General features: G+C 44.0%; 1 protein-coding gene across 1 annotated transcript in view; it reads right to left on the bottom strand.

Annotated features, from left to right (window-relative positions):
* The window catches only part of FLT3 (fms related receptor tyrosine kinase 3), a 126,459-nt gene extending 106,329 nt beyond the window's left edge, over window positions 1-20,130 (bottom strand). The window contains exon 1 of the mRNA XM_044284638.1: window positions 20,034-20,130. Within this exon, the coding sequence (XP_044140573.1) occupies window positions 20,034-20,079 (46 nt within the window). The 5' untranslated portion in view covers window positions 20,080-20,130. The remainder of the gene's footprint in view (window positions 1-20,033) is intronic.
* Window positions 20,131-20,626: the final 496 nt, after the last annotated feature.

The raw sequence follows: 20,626 nt of genomic DNA, 5'->3' as shown, positions 1-20,626 counted from the left end.
TAAAGACATAATTGTAAGATCCTCACCTGTCTCGCACTCTGGTGTGACCAAAAAGGGTCCTTGTGGATCTGCGGGACAGGTTACGCGTGTCTCCATTAATACACCAGCTCCGACCCCTTTGCGAACCAATGCGGGGATGCGTTTGCATGTGTGCCGGAGGGGAAGACCTTTCGGGGACAGCTTAGCCGGGCTAGTGGCAGTACACTGCGGCCGAGCTTGTCTCCGGTGCCTATTGCGGAATCCATTCCAGTATCCATGTCGACGCGCTCGCGCACTCGCGCAGAGCCTGTCGTGTATCCGCATTTATGTTCGAAAGGGGATACGCTTCGCCGACCAGCGAAGGGAATAGCACCTGGCCGCAAGTTCAAAGCAGATTAGGGGGCCGGCATTGGTCTAATTGACTAATGACCGACTAAAGCCTTTTACACAGGTGTAGGGCAGGATCATGACCTATGGGGAGTGGACACTTGGCGCCCTGGGATTTGTTAGCAGGCACATAAAAGGTGGCCTCCCAGGTCGGTCAGTGCCCACTGTTATCATTCCTTATCCAGGTGCAGTAATGCTAGCTACTGATTGAAGTTTGCTGGGACTCCGTCTGTTCCAGTGAGACCCAGGACCCGGGACTTTCCGTGACGCATCAGTTTACCTGGCAAGTTGCTCAGAGACTTATGCATGGATTGGGACTACTCCTGGCTTTACCTTGTTTTTTGTTTGCCTGGTATTTGCCCAGTGAAGTTTACCTGAACTTTGTTTATTTTGTTAATAAACCCCTTTTGCTTCGCCCTCACTGGTCTGTTTCGTTGGTGCCTTGCATTACAGAACAGTGGGTCCAACAAACAATTGCCATGGAAAGAATCCAGCAGCACTAACTGAGTTAATAGGAGCAGTTAATCTGTTAACCCAACGACGCCCAAATGTGCCGTCAGTCGCTGCAGGTCAAATCCAGGAGCAACTGTCTAATGTGATGGGGGAGGTTCAGCAGCTGCTCCAAGGAGCTTCCACGTTACCCGTCACGATCTCAAGACACCAAGTGGGGCCGAAGAGTCATCTGCCTGACTCCTTCACAGGATATAGACAGGAATTCCTAAACTTCAGGGACTCCTGTCTTTTATATTTTCAGTTGCGGACGATAGCTTCCGGCAATATCAGACAGAGGATTGGGATCATAATGTCCTTGCTGCGTGGAGATCCCCAACGTTGGGTATTTAATTTGCATCAGGATCACGCCAACTATTTGTCAGTCGAAGCTTTCTTTGAGGCCATGGCCGTTATCTACGATGACCTATATCGTACCCGTACTGCCGAGAACCATCTCAAGCATATTCAGCAAGGTCGTCGCCCTGCTGAAGAATACTCTGCGGAATTTAGGCGATGGGCAGCTTTCAGGACCTGGGACGACGCAGCCCTCCGCCATTATTTCCGTCTGGGACTTTCTGATGCAGTCCAGGATCTTCTTCTAGCCTTACCCACTCCTGTCTCATTGGAGATGGCCATCTCCCAGGCAATCGATGCTGACAGATGGATCTGGGAGAGGCGGGTAGAATGGTCGACTCGCTTTACACCTTCACGGCCACATCCAGGGGCCACCAAGCCGGCAGAAAAGCCAATGGAGGTTGGGTCCTCCCATCTTACACAAGCGGAACGAGCTCGTCACCAACAGAAAGGTCTGTGCCTGTTTTTTGGAAAAGCAGGACATTTCGTTAAGACCTGTCCCCTCCTGTCGGCGGGAAACAAATGTACCTAGGGGGAATAGAGGAGATCCTCCTAGGTGCTATTATCCCTCCTCCAACATGAGTGATGGTACCCATTTCACTACAGTGGCAAGACAAGGTCTGTGTGTTTTCTGCCCTGATTTATTCTGGAGCAGCAGGGAATTTTATGGACTCAGTCTTGGTGCATCGACTTGGCATCCCGCTTATCCAACCAAAGACCACCCTGTCGGTGACTGATATTAATGGATCTCCTCTCCAAGATGGTCATGCCGCATGGATGAGGCCCGGGATGCAGGTAACGGCGGTCGTTTTGCGGCGAACTTTGCGTGTTCGCGATTCGCCGAACATATGGAGATAGCCTCTGTCTGCTCACTTCCTGCTTCTCGAGGAACCTCCTCCCCTTACACAGGGAGAGTGTGATGCAATAAATAATTTGCTAAGTGCAGTGTCAAACCTGCATATTCAGTTTGTTAACACACATGTAAGGGTCCAAAACAGCCCATAAATTAGCTATTTTCCAACTTTTCAAACTAAATAGGTTATTAGTATTCCTCTGATAGACAGCAACAATGTAGATATTCTTATTGGGTGGAAGTTGCTATTGGCCATACATTCCCCTACAACATTGTCTGCAGGAAAAATGTAGCATTACATGCTGGCCATTCAAGTAAATGGACGACTATGTGATCAATATGCTCACTGGTTGGGCAACCACTTTCCTAACTCCTAAAAGGAGTACACCATACCCGGGACAGTGAGTGACGATACAACACACAGAATAGAAACCATAATCTGTATCCCAGTATCAGAGGATCACGTTTGCATTGATCACATGACAGTGACATCATCACAGCTCCTTACCACTTCTCCTCTTCACTGCTGAGCTCTGGCCCCTACTGCACTGATCACATGATGGTGACACCATCACAGGTCCTTACCACATCTCTCCACTTCACATCTCTGGCCCCTCCTACACTGAACACATGATGGTGAAATCATTACAGGTTCTTACCACATCTCTCCACTGCTGAGCTCTGCCCCACCTGCACTGATCACATGATAGCAACATCATCACAGGTACTTAACCCCTTCAGAACCCTGGCATTTTTCACCTTAAGGAGCAGGCCATTTTTTAAAAATTTGACGTATCACTTTATGTGGTAAAAACTTTGGAACCTTTTACTTATCCAAGCCATTCTGAGATTTTTTTCTTGTGACACATTGTACTTCATGATAGTGGTAAATTTCAGTCAATATTTTTCATTTTTATAAAAGAAAATACCAATACATTTCAGTTTCTCAAATTTTTAAACAGATAGTGATACCTCATATAATAGTTATTACTTTACAATTTCTATATGTCTACTTTATGTTTGGATCATTTTGTGAATGCCATTTTATTTTTTGGGGGCGTTAGAAAGCTTAGAAATTTAGAAGCAAATCTTGAAATTTTTAAGAAAATTTCCAAAACCCACTTTTTAAGCCCTTCATGACTTCCATATGGCTATATACGTGCTATCTGCACATACCCCGTGCAGATAGCACGTATATAAACGTCATGGCACCTCTTTAATCCAAGTGCTAAAGCTTCTGCCCCTGAACTGCTGCTGTCAGGGACAGTAAAGAGCCCAGTAAGGCCGGCAAGGGACCAATTAGAGTTGTCCCTTGCCGACGATCTCTCCGATTGGTTAGTCTGTGCAGGCTAACCAATCGGAGCGCAGCAGTGTTACAATGCCAGTTTCATGCTCTGATCTGCACTCTACAGATCAGAGACTTAAATCAGGCATTAGCTGATCTGTGCCCCCTGATGTGTGCCCTAATATCTGCTGCCTGCCCAGTCTGTACCCTGTGCTCAATCTGTGCGCAGTACCTTTAATGTTGTATCCAACTGTGCCGTCTGTGTCCCTAACTGTGCCGGTCTGAAAGTTGTATAGAAAATTTTAAAAATTGCTTCTTAATTTCTAAGCCTTCTAACGTCCTAAAAAAAATTAAATTAAATTTTTAAAATGATGCCAACATAAAGTAGACATAAATAGAATCTTAAATAAGAACTATCTAATGAGGTATCACTATCTGCCTTTAATGTGTAGAAATTCAAATTTAGAAAATTAGGTTTTTTCAAAATTTTCTGTAAATTTGGGATTTTTTTATAACGTAAAAGTTATCAACCCAAATTTACCTCTAGCATCAAGTACAAGATGCCATGAGAAAACAATCTCAGAATGGCTTGGATAAATAAAAGTATTCTAAAGTTATCACCACATAAAGTGATACATGTCATATTTGCAAAATTAAGCCTGGTCACGAAGGTGAAAAATGGCTTGGTCTTGAAAGGGTTACGGACCAGTTCAGGTCTGAAGTCACTTTGTGAGGCTTACATAAAAGAAACCACCCAAAAATGACCCCATTTTAGAAACTACACCCCTCAAGGTATTCAAAACTGATTTTACAAACTTTGTTAACCCTGTAGGTGTTCCACAAGAATTAAAGAAAAATGTAGAGGAAATTTCAGAATTTCACTTTTTTGGCAGATTTTCCATTTTAATCCATTTTTTCCAGTAACAAAGCAAGGGCTAACAGCCAAACAAAACTCAATATTTATTAACCTTATTCTTTAGTTTACAGAAACACCCTATTTGTGATCGTAAACTGCTGTACAGGCACACGGCAGGGCTCAGAAGGAAAGGAGCGCCATGTGGTTTTTGGAGGGCATATTTCACTGGGATAATTTTATGTTGCTATGTCACATTTGAAGACCCCTGATGCACCCTTAGAGTAGAAACTCCAAAAAAGTTACCACATTTTGGAAACTACGGGATAAGGTTGCAGTTTTGTTGGTACTATTTTAGGGTACATATAATTTTTGGTTGCTCTATATTACATTTTTTGTGAGGCAAGCTAACAAAAAATAGCTGTTTTGGCACCGTTTTTATTTTTTGCTATTTACAACATTCATCTGACAGGTTAGATCATGTGCTATTTTTATAGAGCAGGTTGTTACGGATGTGACAATACCAAATATGACAACTTTTTTGGTTATTTGTTTCAGTTTTACATAATAAAGCATTTTTCAAATAAATTATTTTTTAGTGTCTCCATATTCTGAAAGCCATATTTTTTTGTATTTGTGGGGCGACTGTCTTATGTAGGGGCTTATTTTTTTCAGGATGAGATGACGGTTTGATGTGTACTATTTAAGGGTGCATATGACTTTTTGATCGCTTGGCATTGCACTTTTTGTGATGTAAGGTGACAAAAAAAATGGCTTTTTTAACACAGTTTTAATTTTTTATAGTGTCCACCTGAGGGGTTAGTTTATGTGATATCTTTATACAGCAGGTTGTTTCGGATGCGGCAATACCTAATATGTATACTTTTTTTATTTATTTAAGTTTTACCCAATAAAAGCATTTTTGAAGCAAAAAAAAAATCATGTTTTAGTGTCTCCATAGTCTGAGAGCCATTGTTTTTTCAGTTTTCAGGCGATTATCTTAGGTAGGGTATGATTTTTGTAGAATGAGATGACGGTTTGATTGGCACTATTTTGGGGTGCCTATGACTTTTTGATCGTTTGCTATTGCACTTTATGTGATGGTAGGTGACAAAAAATGGCTTTTTTGACACCGTTTTTATTCTATTTTTTTTTATGGTGTTCATCTGATGGGTTAGGTCATGTGGTATTTTTATAGAGGTATTCTTTGGTCAATTGTCTTAGGTAGGAGCTAATTTTTTGCGGGATGAGGTGACGGTTAGATTGGTACTATTTTGGGGGGCATACGCCTTTTTGATTGCTTGGTGCTGCACTTTTAGTGATGTAAGGTGACAAAAAAAATCATTTTATTTAGCAGTTTTTTTTTTTGTTTTTTTGATGATGTTTACCTGAGGGGTTAAGTCATGTGATATTTTTATAGAGCTGGTCATTACTGACGCGTTGATATGAATATGTCATTTTTTATTTATTTTTTCTTACAGTTTTATGTGTTTTATTTGGGGAAAGGGGCTTTTTTCTTTTACTTGAAACTTTATTTATTTTTTTATTATGGAAAATTGGACACTTTTTTTTAAACTTTTTTCTTTGTCCCACTCTGGGACTTCAACTTCTGGGGTCTGATCCTCTCTGCAATGTATTACAATACATTGTGTATTGTAATCCGTTGGCTGTCAGCTTGTATGCTGACAGCCTGCCTGTGAGACCCAACCTAAGGGCTGGATCTCACAGGCTTCCGTAGAAGACAAGCCCCTATGCCTATGGAAGGCATCGGGCTTGCTTTCTCTGCCATCGGGTCCCCGTCACTGCAGTGCGGGGCCCCGTGCATGCTGCAGTATACAAGGGGCTAATAAGATAAGATAAGATGCCTTTATTGTCACTGTACAATACAATGTAATACAATGTACAATACAATGAAATGTTGTTTGGAGCAATCCTAGATGCAATGGACAGGGGAGCAAGAACTGACATTTAAACTAAAGCATTACACTAGAAAAAAACAAAACATTGCACTAGAAGGCATTACTATTCACAGTTCACAGCATATATATTGTAAGTGCTTATGAGTATATATATATATATACACTGATTCAGACACCACTGCAGACAAGAGACCATCATGGGTTCATGAATGCAGCAGTCACTTTCAGTCTGTGGTAGTTTCTATCCTAGGAAGGGGCAATAATCTCCGAGCATTTAGGAGACTGATTGTTTTGGGGTAAAAGCTGTTCTTCAGCCTAGTGGTGCGGGCATGTAGGGCTCTAAGACGCCTACCGGAGGGTAGGGGAGTGAAAAGGCTGTGGCCGGGGTGAGTTGGATCCCCGCAGATAATTTTTGCCCTGTTGCTGCAGCGAGCAGTGAAGATGTCATCCAGTGATGGTAACTTAGTACCAGTGATTCTGCCAGCCATTCTGATGATGCACTTGAGGGTCTTCTTGTCCTCAGAAGAGCAGCCGGAGTACCACACTGTAATGCAGTATGTGATACTCATCACATATGCAGTAATACGCTGGCATCAGTGTTTTCACCGATACCGGCGTATGTAGCAGGGGTTCGGCTGTCAGTGACTGCCAGACCCCTGCCGCTGATCAGGTCCTTAAGGGGTTAACATTTCTCTCCACTACTGAGCTCCAGCCCCTCCTGCACTGATCACATGACCATGACAGGTCCTTACCCCATCTCTCCACTGCTGAGCTCTAGCGTCTCCTGCACCGATGCAACCTACAAAAACTGCTAATAGCCCTAGCATAAAGAACATAGACAATCTGTATAAAAAATATGTAACTTTATTTAATTAATGACACATTACAAATAGGTGAAAAAATAGGGCATGATCTTCCCCATGCTTTCTTTTAATTTGGATTCTCCTGACATGTTTTCACCATGTAAACCAATCCCTCTGGTTTGTTTCCATTCTGTATGTAGCTCTTCCTGTTCCTGTATCCAACCAAACCCATGATGCACTTCTCCTTTCGCTTCCACAGCGTCAGCACCATCCCTGACACCTAGCTAGTTTATATCTCCTCCCATCCCTCTAGTTAAATAGACACTCCACTATCACTGCCCCCTAACAACGCCCAGCTAGTTTATAGCTCCTCCCACCCAACTAGTAACATAGACACTCCCCTATCACTGCCCCTAACAACGCCCAGCTAGTTTATAGCTCCTCCCACCCAACTAGTAACATAGACACTCCCCTATCACTGCCCCGCCCATGGACATAACATCACAGGAAATAAGAAAGAGCTGCATGGACATGGTCATGTGACCACATCCCAGAATAGGAGATAGGAGCATGTCGATGCAAAGTGGAAAATCCCCTTCAAGAAGTCCATATTTCCTAATATGACACATAAACAGGCTTTTCACCAACCTCATTAACACTAATGACTGCACCAACCCGGAAAAGAGAAAAGAATTACAATAAAGTCAAATACAAATCTACTATTTGCAATTACAGCAAGCATGTTAAGATGAGTGCAGTGGTAGGTGGGGGTCCTGTTACAGATTTTAGATTAGGGCACAAAAAACGGATCCGCAAAAAATCCGGATGACGTCCGTGTGCATTCCGTATTTTGCGGAATGGAACAGCTGGACCCTAATAGAACTGTCCTATCCTTGTCTGTATGACAATAATAGGACATGTTCTATTTTTTTGCGGAACGGAAATACAGACATACGGAAACGGAATGCACACGGAGTAACTTCCGATTTTTTTTTAGGACCCATTAAAATTAATTGAAAACAGCAAGGCAACTGATCAGCTCATACACAGCATGCCTGGGGCAGCACCTAGACTTTGTGCAGCACTTTTCATAGATTTTTGCTACTAGTCAACAGCCGTAAACAGACTTGTATGCAGTCCTGTGCACCGCAGCTGTCCCTCAATAGTTAAAATCAATTAGAAGTGCTACAAATAGTCGCTCCAGCCTAAGGGCTCATGCACACAAACGTATTTTCTTTTGTGTCCATTTTTTTTTTTTTTTAGGACCATATGCGGAACCATTCATTTTAATGGGTCTGCAAAAAAGACGGAAGTTACTCCGTGTGCATACCGTTTCCGTATGTCGGCATGTCAATTCCGCAAAAAATAGAACATGTCCTATTATTGCATAATGGACAAGGATAGTACTGTTCTATTAGGATCCAGCTGTTCCGTTCCGCAAAATATGGAATGAACAAGGACGTCATCCGTATTTTTTGTGGGTCCGTTTTTTGCTGACTGCAAAATGCATACGGTCGTGTGCATGAGCCCTTAAAGAGGACCCGTTGGGGCCTGGTGTAAAAATAGTCGCAAAGGGCATTTCTGCGTGTATTTTAATGTTCGTGTAACAATATTTTGTTGCACGGGCGTTTTTACACCAAGTACAGCAGATGGGTGGGATGGGGGTGTTACGGGGGTCATGCCTGGGGCAGTGGCGTGCCCGGGGGCGGGGCGCTCCGCCCCTGGTGCCGGCTCTCACGGGGGTGCCAGCAGGCCCAGAAGCAATGAGCGCTTCCATCAATACAGATGGAAGCGCTCATTGCTGAAGCGCTGACACCCACATACTGCGGAGGGGCAGGGAGCGGAGCGCATAGTTCCCTGCACCGCTTGAAGCCTATGCGGTAGTGAAATCCCGGTGCAGGCGCACATGATGACGTCATCGAGCGCGCCTGTGCCGGGACTCAGCAGCACAGTGCTGGGACTCTGCGAGCAAGCGCAGATGAGTATTCAGCTTTTCCGTTTTTTTTTTCTTTTATGTGCCAACTTTGGAGGACATGAGGGGGGGCGGGGTGAATGCAGGAGGACGTGTGGGGGGAAAATATGGTGGGATACTGTGTGGGGGCAAATTTTTTTATTTTGTTTTATGTGCCAACTTTGGGGGACATGAGGGGGGTGCACACAGGAGGGCGGGGGGGATATGGTGGGATACTGTGTGGGGGCAAATTATTATGGGAGGGATTACTATGTGGGGGGAAAATTACTATATGGGCAATGTGGGGGACACTACTGTGTGGGGGACATTACTTTATGGGGGCAGTGTGGGGGACACTACTGTATGGGGCAGTGTGGCGGACACTACTGTGTGGGAGAAATTACTGTGAGGGGGGAAGTGTGGGGAAAATTACTGTATTGGGGCAGCCTGGGGGGGCGTTGCTTTCGGGGAGGCACTATTGGGGGCAATTCTATTATTTCTGGGGACACTATACAGGGATTATTGCCTGGAGCACAATAGAGGGTGGTATTATTACTGGGGGCACTCTAGGGACATTATAACTGCTGTGGACGCTATAGGGACATTTGGGGTAATTTATCAAACTGGTGTAACGCAGAACTGGCTTAGTTGCCCATAGCAGCCAATCAGATTCCACCTTTCATATTTAACAGCTCTTTTGGAAATCCAGTTCTACTTTACACCAGTTTGATAAATGACCCCAATTATGTCTATTAGGGTCACAATTTTTTTTAGCAGTATAGTACTTTGGACATTGGGGGGCACAACGGGCACAGTATTGGGGGTGGCAGGATGACACTGTGGGGACACCAGGATGGGGAGGTTGATGGAAAAATTTAGAAATCTAACGTGTCTGTGTTACAAACTGTAGAGACGAGATGCGGCTGAAAGAATTGGCGGTCTAACGGAGGAGAAGAGGTTAGAAACATAGAATGTGTCGGCAGATAAGAACCATTTGGCCCATCTAGTCTGCCCAATATACTGAATACTATGGATAGCCCCTGGCCCTATCTTATATGAAGGATGGCCTTATGCCTATCCCATGCATGCTTAAACTCCTCCACTGTATTTGCAGCTACCACTTCTGCAGGAAGGCTATTCCATGCATCCACTACTCTCTCAGTAAAGTAATACTTCCTGATATTACTTTTAAACCTTTTCCCCTCTAATTTAAAGAGACGGTTTACATGACAGGAGATGTCTCTGGATGTAAGATGTATGTGGCCAAGTATTGGAGGGGAGGAGGGGGGGAGAGAAATGACCCACTCCGGGTGCCAAACACTGGCCTGGGGTGACCCCGGCAAATTTGCATTTGACAAGCATATGGATTGCCATATATGTGCCGAATTTATTACGAGGGTCACGCTTTGCCCAAAAATAGCCTTACAGTACAGCAGCGCAGGAGGGACAACTAAGACCAGTGTAAAAAGCCGTCTTAGTAAATGTCCCCCATTAGCTCTCCGGACATGTCTGTTTTAGTAACTTCTTGCATTCTCTATGTAATTATTCTGATGCATCTATTCCTAGGACTCTGTGTTTTGCCATTCCTGTATTCCTACTAGCAGTTATGAAAGGAGTTATATGGCCTGGCTATTTACCCTTGTCATGTCCCAAGGCTTGTTAAAAAGTCATATTTTGACTTATAGGGAGCAACTTCCACAAGGTGGCGCTAGCAAGATGGTTCTCTTTCCCATGGTACATTTCCAATATGTCTACATACCATGGAGCCAGGGGTGCACCACCAATGAGGCCAGGTGAGGCGGTCCCCTCAGCAGCACCAGGTAGGGGCAAGAGGGAGGCAGCAAAAGGGCCATGGGCAATGAGCGCTTTCATTGTGTCAAAGGGGTTAGGTTAAGAAATTGGCACTGGGGGGAGGGGAGCACAGTTTCAGTTTTCGCCTCGGGCAACAGAAAAGCTAGGGGCACCCCTGCATGGAGCACTTCCAGTAAGTCTCCATACAGGGCTGGTATTGTAAAGGAGAGCCAGTACCCTACCTAAGGTAGAATTTTGCAATAAAGGGCCAACTGGGTGTTACCTGGAAGCAGTAACTTCCAGTAGCAATAATAGAAGAATGACAAATCATAGAGTCATAAGAATAGATGATCCCAAAATGTTATTGCATGGGAAATGCAAGTAGTGACTAAAACAGAGATGTCAGGAGAGGGGACGGGTCCTATATAACAGGTATATACTTAGCTTAATTACAGGTGTTCATATTATGATCTTGATGATATGACAGCAGCCCTGTCAGGAGCCATCTATCCTCGAGCCCACAGTCTTGTGATGTAGTGTTAGGTGATGGTCGGTACAGGGCAGGTATATGGCGTGGTGCTGCCAGCCGTCCACCTGCAGTCATCATAGAACACACAGTCTGTAGTAATTCTGCAGCAGGTCATAGTAGAGCATGAGCAGCAAATGGGCGGATAGCAGGAATGTGGCTGCCCCTCCGCTGTGCAGACTCCTACAGCCAGGTCCCTTATCTGCATTCCTGAGGAGGAGCCTTAGAGGAACAGATTTCCCAAAAATGATCTCAATGGCACAACTCCAGCTAAACATGCCATAATACGGCATCTAGTGTTCAGGCATTTAGTATATACACTTTCAAAATGTGCATGTTTTTCACTTTTATATTAATGCTCAAGATCTATGATGTGTTCTAGGACCTAGAACACATCATAGATCTTGAGCATTAATATAAAAGTGAAAAACATGCACATTTTGAAAGTGTATATACTAAATGCCTGAACACTAGATGCCGTATTATGGCATGTTTAGCTGGTATTTCATGCACCATTTTAGTGTACAAAGCGTTCAATTTATACTCATTTTTAATATAGGGAGAATCAGAAAAAAAAGTGATTTGGATATTTTCTTCGTTAATTTTTTTACAGTTTAGTGACAACCAGAACATTATTAAAATTATTTTTACAGGCACTAGAGAACTAGTTGGACGATCCCATTTTGTAGAAAGGGTTCCCTGACACAAAGGGTTGTGCTCGTGAGACCCCATCAATGGCTGTAATCTACGGGGGAACCCATCAGCAAGTTTTCTGTGACCCTGCAGCACCACCAAAGGGGAAATGAAAGGGGTTTTCTGGGGCCTAGGTATTGATGATCCATCCGCCAGATTGGTGTGCATCCTACAGCTGGCACCCACATCAACCAGCGGTTTCAAGCACTCACCAGAAACCATACAATGAACAGAGCGGATGCAGAAAGCTCTGCCAACGGTGTCGTTTCCGGTGCTGGCATAATGCAACACAGCTCCCATTCAGCTGATCGGTGGGGGTGCTGGGTGTCGGACCATCATGCCAGGTGCTCCAGATTGGCATAGATTATTAGTAGCTACCCTCCATCCATATGGAGAGGATTACCAAACAAGATGCCGCCTCTAGTATATTCACCTGCCCTCATGAACACGGTTATGCAAGGCCTCTTTCACACGACCGTTTTTTTTTCTGTTTACTGGCCGTTTTTTTGCGTTCCGTATACGGTCCGTATACGGAGCCATTCATTTCTATGGTTCCGCAGAAAAATGGATGTACTCTGTATGCATTCCATTTCCGTATTTCTGTTTTTCCGTTCCGTTGAAACATGTCCTATTATTGCCCACAAATCACGTTCCGTGGCTCTATTCAAGTCAATGGGTCAGCAAAAAAAAAAAACTGAACACACACGGAAATGCATCTGTATGTCTTCTGTATCCGTTCCGTTTTTTTAGCGGAACCATCTATTGAAAATGTTATGCCCAGCCCAATTATTTCTATGTAATTACTGTATACTGTATATGCCATACGGAAAAATGGAACGGAAAAATGGAACAGAAACGGAAACACAACGGAAACAAAAAAACTGAACAACGGATCCGTGAAAAACGGACGGCAAAACACTGAAAAAGCCATACGGTCGTGTGCAGGAGGCCTAAGGATCACATGAACACCTCTTAGAGCTGTGCAGTCAGCCTGCATTGCAAACTATGGACAGAATGAGAAGAGTAAATGTGTTGTCTTCCTGATTTTTACATTCATTGTAATGGATAAAAGTATTTCCTAAATCTCTGCCTCATGCACCATGTTATATTCTTGTTGTTTCTTTATGTATTATAGGGCTGTAACTTATTATCACAAGTTAAATTGAAATAATTTGGTGCAATGCCGAGTTCAGACATTTGAAACAAAGTAAAAGGAAGTACATCAGGCCTGTAGCCAGAATTATATTATGTTTATCGGTATTAGTGTTACTAGAATTTCCTAGAATCTGAGATGGTATAAGATCATAGACTTCACCAATATGATCTCATGAGTTTGACTCATAGGGCCACACAGCAAAACTCAGAAGGGGCCTGGACCCCCATAGTCTTGCACCAAATGGGGGCTGAGCTCCCCCTAGTGTTGTGTACAGGTAGCTACCATAAGCCTGCAAAGCAAGCAGAAGAAGCAATTCAGTGCAAGTAACTGTAATATAGACAGCTGGATCTGGAAGCAGAGTTGGCCTCCAGGGCATAAAGTAACATTTCTCATGTCTCTTCATATTATTCCTAAATTAATATGTGATTGAAGTCAGCAATGTACACGCCTCTTCTTCTATAAAGCAAGGCTATGGAAAGACTGGGAAAGAGGATCTGTATACATAATATATATATATACTGTATATACCTACATCCACAGTATATGTGAGTTCTTTTAGATGGGGCACATCCAGTGCTACAGCTGACAGCTCCTGACCTCTCACATCCCAGTCCTCACTGACAGCTGTCCTCTGCTTCAATGGCTGCACAGTTCATCATGCAGACACAAATTCTGTCCTCCGTCAAAATGCGGCTTGCTGAATTTTAACCACTAAATACCCAAAGTAAAAAAAAAAATGCCAATCTACAGCTGCTGAGATTATGTGAGGCAGAATTCATTTTAGAAAACATCTCTATGTAGTTCACTTTCAAGAAGCTGCAAAATGTTAAACATGTTGAAGCTTAGAAACATCACAAAAAATGAAAAGATAGACAGACAGATATGCGATAAAAGATAGATAGAAAGGATAGATAATAAATAGATATATAGTTAAATAAATAAAAAATTCCACGGCACTCCCAAAAAAGTAAATAAAAATGTGTGTTCTTTAATCACCAAACAGCAAAGTTTCAACCCTCTAAGGCCTCGTGCACATGGCCGTCGCCCGGCCGTAGCTGAATTGCGGCCCGCAAACAGCGGGTCTGCAATATGTGGGCACCGGCCATGTGCTCATTTAAATGGGTCTCGATCCGCCCCCGCCACCGCACGGATGTTGCTCGCGCATTGGAGACCGCAAATTGCAGTCCCCAATGCACGGAACGGCCGCACAACGGCCGTGTGCATGAGGCCTTACTGGGACTTTACTCAAGCAGTGACTGCTTTAGAAAAGTCCCAGTAATTGGACTGAAACGTCGCTGTTTGGTGATTAAAGAACACTCATTTTGATTTACTTTTTTGGGAGTGCGGTGGAATTTTTTTTTACTTATTGGATGTTAGATCGCAGCCGCGGGCACCCTGTCATCATTATATCACAGTGCCGCTCACAACATTTGGACATAGATAGATCGATAGGAGATAGATACTAGATACAGTAGAACTAAGGCCAAGTTCACACGTCAGTTTTGGTCAGTGATTTCCATCTGTGATTTTGAGCCAAAACCAGCATTAGAGCCTCCACAGACATAAGGTATAAGGGCTCATGCACACGATCATATGTCCGCAAAAAAAACGATCCGCATAAAATACGAATGACGTGCATGTGCATTCCGTATTTTGTGGAACGGAACAGCTGGCCCCTAATAGAACAGTCCTATCCTTGTCCGTAATGCGGACAATAATAGGACATGTTCTATTTTTTTACGGAACGGAAATACGGACATACGGAAACAGAATGCACACGGAGTAACTTCTGTTTTTTTTTGCGGACTCATTGAAGTGAGAGCAAAAAAAAACAGAACGGACACAGAAAGAAAATACGTTCGTGTGCATGAGCCCTAAAGGAAAGATCTGCACCTGGTTTTGGCCTCAAAATCACTGATGAAAATGACTGACCGAACACTGACGTGTGAATGAGGCTTTAGGTTGTGGATTTTCTATCTGAAAATCTGTGCGGCAAATTTGCTCGCAGTATGCACCGAGTGCATATAACCCTAAGGCCTCGTTCACACTTCAGTGTTTGGTCAGTGATTTCCATCAGTGATTTGTGAGCCAAAACCAGGTGCAACTCTAAACACAGAACAGTAGCAGATCTTTCCCTTCTACCTCATGTCTGTGGAGGCTCCACTTCTGGTTTTGGCTCACAAATCACTGATGGAAATCACTGACCAAACACTGAAGTGTGAACGAGGCCTTAGGGTATGTTCACACTGCTTAAATTCTACGTGGATTTTAGTGCATATTCAGTTCCAAAATCTGCCGAAAATCCACCTCCCATTGTTTTCAAAGGGAAAATGCATGGCTGTTTATACTGTGCGGGTTTGCAGTCCATGACGAGAAGGGTCATCAATCAGGTCAGTTCCACTACCCAGCAGTCTACAGATCTGTGGCAGCCTGATCATCAGCGGAGATGAGGGCAGGACTTCCAGCAATCGCCTCCTCCGTATGGGGATGGGTGACCAATACTGTAATCGCTTGTCCCCATAAAAGTCATTGTCCCTTTTCGATCTGCTGCACAGGAACGATGATTTTTGGTGCCGGCTAAAGACACCTTCACACTTGTGTTGTTAATTCCGGTATTAAGATCCGGCAGTGGATAGATGGATATTAGATAAATAGACAGATAGATAGATATATAGATAGATAGAAGAAGAAACGCTGGTCAAAATGAATATGTTTTATGTCACATACTTTTTTTATAGAATTGTTTTCTTGACACGTGAATTGTGTGTCGTTCTAACCATTGCTGGAGCAGGTTGCATTTCAAATTCTCTATAGACTTTCAACCAATACACCACATACAGCCTCAGCTTAGTAAATCTCCCTTGTCTACAATACGGCTGGAATCACACCTGCTGTTTTCGGCAGTTTTTCAAGCCAAACAGAGCAGTTGATCCAAAAAGAGGAACAGTATGTGGAAAAGACTGACACTTCTCCTCTCCCTGCTATTCGCTCCTGTGTTTGCCTAAAAAAAAAAGAAAAGAAAACCTGAACCAAAAATTGCACGTGTGACCACAGCCTTCAACTATGACACTTTTGGTTTTCCAACTTCAATATGACTGCTATTAGAATACAGACACATAAAGTGTAATATAATATGTAAGCATTCTACTATGGCAATCCTATCAATAATTGACTCATATGATATCAATTATACTGCAATGTAATATAACGACATCGGTTCTGCTACATGAAACCTGATAAGTGCACAGGTAACAAACCTCCATAACTTCCCTCTGATTATACATTATGTTCTGCAAACCTATATTATGTAACCAGGGGGCAGAGGTTCAAAAGACAAAAGTGTGCAGCTATAATTACATACAGCGTGCTATCCGTACACAAATCTACACCAAGAGGTTCGGATGAGCTCCCCATCTTTATAATGCATGGCTAACTCATAGGAGATCCGTCCCCTCTCCTGACGTGTCGGATTTAGTAACTACGTGCATTCCCCATGTAATAACAATTCTGGAGCTTCTATTCTTATGGCTCTGCATGGTGTCGTTCTTCTATTATTCCTTCTAGAAGTGTATGAATAAAGATCCATCTGGGTGTTACCAGTTGGGGTGGGTGGCCCTGCACAGTCTGACATTATCCAAGCAGTGCTGCCAGTGTCAGACTGTGCAGGGACCCCCCCCCCCCAAACCCCAACTAGTAATACTGGTGTGCAGGTACACCTCCCCAAACCCCAACTAGTAATACTGGTGTGCAGGGACACCTCCCCAAACCCCAACTAGTAATACTGGTGTGCAGGGACACCTCCCCAAACCCCAACTAGTAATACTGGTGTGCAGGGACACCTCCCCAAACCCCAACTAGTAATACTGGTGTGCAGGGACACCTCCCCAAACCACAACTAGTAATATTGGTGTGCAGGGACACCCCCCAAACCCCAATTAGTAATACTGGTGTGCAGGGACACCCCCCCAAAACCCAACTAGTAATACTGGTGTGCAGGGACACCCCCCCCAAACCCCAACTAGTAATACTGGTGTGCAGGGACACCCCCGCCCCCCCAAACCCCAACTAGTAATACTGGTGTGCAGGGACCCCCCCAAACCCCAACTAGTAATACTGGTGTGCAGGGACACCCCCCCCCCCCAAACCCCAACTAGTAATACTGGTGTGCAGGGACACCTCCCCAAACCCCAACTAGTAATACTGGTGTGCAGGGACACCTCTCCAAACCCCAACTAGTAATACTGGTGTGCAGGGACACCCCCCCAAACCCCAACTAGTAATACTGGTGTGCAGGGACACCCCCCAACTGATAATACCACAACACAGAGTCATAGAAGCTCCAGGATTGTTATTACATGGGGAATGTACGTAGTTATTATAATAGATCTGTCAGGAGAGGGGACAGGTCCTCCGTAAGTAAAAAAAATTAAAAATAAATTGCCACTAGGTTTCAGGCTGCAATCTTCATCCCGTCATATATTTTCAGACCCCCTGATATCTGTTTGCAACTTGTCCCTTAACTTTTCTCAAGTGGACATGTCCCTCCCAGTTATACAAGTTGGAAAGTACAGTATGACACAGCCTATGTGATCCCCCCACCTGCAAACTACCTTGCTTTCCTCCCTATCTACAGCCTGTGTCAGCTGCCATCCTTGTGTGATTTCCAGCCAATCTACACACATATGCCATGTACAACATCCTCCCCCTCCCTGCTGCTATCTCCAACACTGAATGAAGGGGGGGACAGAAAGAGCTGTCAGAAACAGGAGCAGTGCTCTGATTTATTTATGTCAGATCAGCAGCGCCACCAGCTAAGTGAAGGACTTGCACACACTGTACAGATGCAAAATAGTCAGAAATATTTAAAGAAGACTATTTAAAAAGTTTAGGAATTTTACATTTTCGAAGCAAATGAACATAAAAAAAATGTGTGCATAGATGTCCATAGCTTTTAAAGTGGACATACATGTGACCGATTAATATTAGAAGATCCCCCCTGATAGTGACATGGCCCTATAATAATGCAATGTGTATGAGAGAAGCCCCACAGTTCCCTGGTGCCAGCTGTTAAAGTGGGTTATCCCATCTTACTGTTTCCATGTTTAGATGGAACTAAGTGCCGTCCTCAAGTGGTCGGGCTTACGGAAACAGCCGAGTGGGCTGGCGCTCCGCCATTGTAGTGAATGGGAGCTACACAAACAGCAGAACAAGCTATGTTGCGTCCATAACTCTGGATTGGTGTTACCAAAAAATAAGTTTCCATAAACTCAGCCACCCGGGGCCGCAGCTTAGTCCAATCACGCTGTGCAAAATTAGCCGCAAATAGAGCCTCGAAATTATTAATATGTTTGAAAATGCAAGAAGTGGTCCAACACTGTAAACGAAGGACCGAACGCAAGATGAATGGCTGCTACACCCAGGAACACAGAAGTTCAATCGGGATGGGATTAGTCCATATGACCAGGTTTATATGCTTTAGTTTGAAAGGGACCACATGGACCATAATGAGTCACAAGAACAACATTTCCAAAACTGATTTATGATCAGAAAGTATGCTCAATATAAAAACCGAGATTCAAATGGCACCAGATGTGCACCAGGCGAGCTCACAATTTACTTAGCTGACAAGGACATTTTTGGTCATTTTTCATTGAAATGGCTCAGCACAGCAATTACATCTTCACGCCTTCCTTCTCACTGTCTGGGCAATCAAATGGCCTGAAGAAGGTCTGCTAACTGAAAATGTTTGCCCTTAAAAAGATGAGAATTCAATCAAGTGCATTGGATACCATTCTGCAGTGCGCAGAAATTTTATTTATCAAATGTTTTTGCCGATTTAAGAAGCTACTACCCTGATGTATGGAGCGCTGTGATCTTCTAACAATCCAGACATGTTGGGGAAGGAGAATACAATGGAACAATCCGATGTCTATGCAATGAATATCTTTGGGAGCCAAAACAACTGTCTGACATGAGGTGCTTTTCCTGCTGATAAGATTTTGAGCCCCTCCAGAGACAGGGATTGGGGGTGAGATGGTAATATCTGTACAACAGAAGCTGCCACAGATTGAGTTATCGAAATCATTGTATTTCTAAGATCAAAAATGAGAACATTACTTTTATTAGACAGTGAGATAAGAAATGACGTTGATTCATCTTAAGTCCAGTGTGGGATCCCTTAATCCAGGCAAGCTCAACCTGCGCCCCTCCAGCTGTTGCAAAACTACAACTCCCAGCATTCCAAGACAGTCTACAGCTATCAGCCTGCAGCAGGGCAGGGTGGGAGTTGTAGTTTTACAACAGCTGGAGGGCCACAGGTTGAGCATCCCTGCGCTTAATCCAAAAACTTCATGTCTGGTGAGCGTTGTGTCCTTCTGGTTTTACACAGCCCTATGTCCCTGACTTACCGACAACCTGCGTCAAGGGTACATCTCTGAAAAGGGCATCCAAAGTGTTGTCAGAGTATCCCTAATAGAAAATTCCTGCAATATAAGTTGCACCTCGGGTTTCGCTTTTAGTAACATGTCATGCCCTGTTCACGGCGTCGTCAGGGGCTCCGTCCAGAGACTTCGTCAGCAGTCTTGGCAGATTTGATGGAAAGAATGACGCCACATGCAACACTCTTTCAGTGAAGATGATGGAAACCATGACAGAAACCATGGGGTCTGTCTGAGCGCTGGTGGTACCTGTTACGTGATGGATCCAACAGAGCATTTGGGCTTCTGTATTACACAGGAGCCACAGTGGTAGTTTGGAAGATTTGACTGTTAATGCCCTTATTTTCTCACAATATTTTCTGTAATGTATAGAAAAAATCCTAATACAAGTGGGATGATTTGGTAATGACCATGTAAAATATACAATGTCAGTTCACCAGGGGCAACTTCTATAAGGGCAGCTCCTTCCAATACTGAGAACTATATGACTACTCATTCATTTCCAATGTTTGCATGCCAGACTAGGTGCCAGGACCAGACGAGGTATGTCTTACCTTGCAGCCAGTTCCTAGAAGTACAGGAGCCTCTGCGCACTTGCATGGTGACAGATCTCCCCACACTTGTTTAATCACAATGCCCCGACGTAGAGACTAGTTACCAGAAGTTGGGTTAGTTTATCACTCCCAGCTGCACACCTACAGTACACGAGCTCCAGCCCCCTAGAAAACCACAAGCTAATATTTAAAATCTACTTCTTCATTTCAGAAGCTAATAGGAGAGATAGTTTACTGTTAGATACATTCATGTCACGGCTGTTTAAGGGTAACAAGAGCATACACAGTAAAAAGAGCTACTGACCGGACCCCAAACTAGGGAAGAGAAAGGGTGACCCCTGTCAGACCCTCAACACTCTCCCTATGCTGCTAAAGCACATGCCCGGATCCAAATGGTGGAACGAGGCATGCCCGCATACCTTAGACTGATGAGCCCTGTAACCCCTACAATAGTGGAAGGGGCACGGCCACCGATGCCCTGCTCAGAATATGGAGGGAACCGGGGCCACCTCAGATCCAGTCAGGAAATCACCAGGTACATAACAAAGTCTGCACACTTAGCTGATGGAGCTGCAGCCGCAGAGAAGACGGAT

The sequence above is a fragment of the Bufo gargarizans genome, chromosome 3 (genome assembly GCF_014858855.1).
Source record: "Bufo gargarizans isolate SCDJY-AF-19 chromosome 3, ASM1485885v1, whole genome shotgun sequence".
NCBI lineage: Eukaryota > Metazoa > Chordata > Amphibia > Anura > Bufonidae > Bufo > Bufo gargarizans.
The sequence above is the reverse complement of the archived record's forward strand: the minus strand, read 5'-3'. Positions and strand labels throughout refer to the sequence as shown.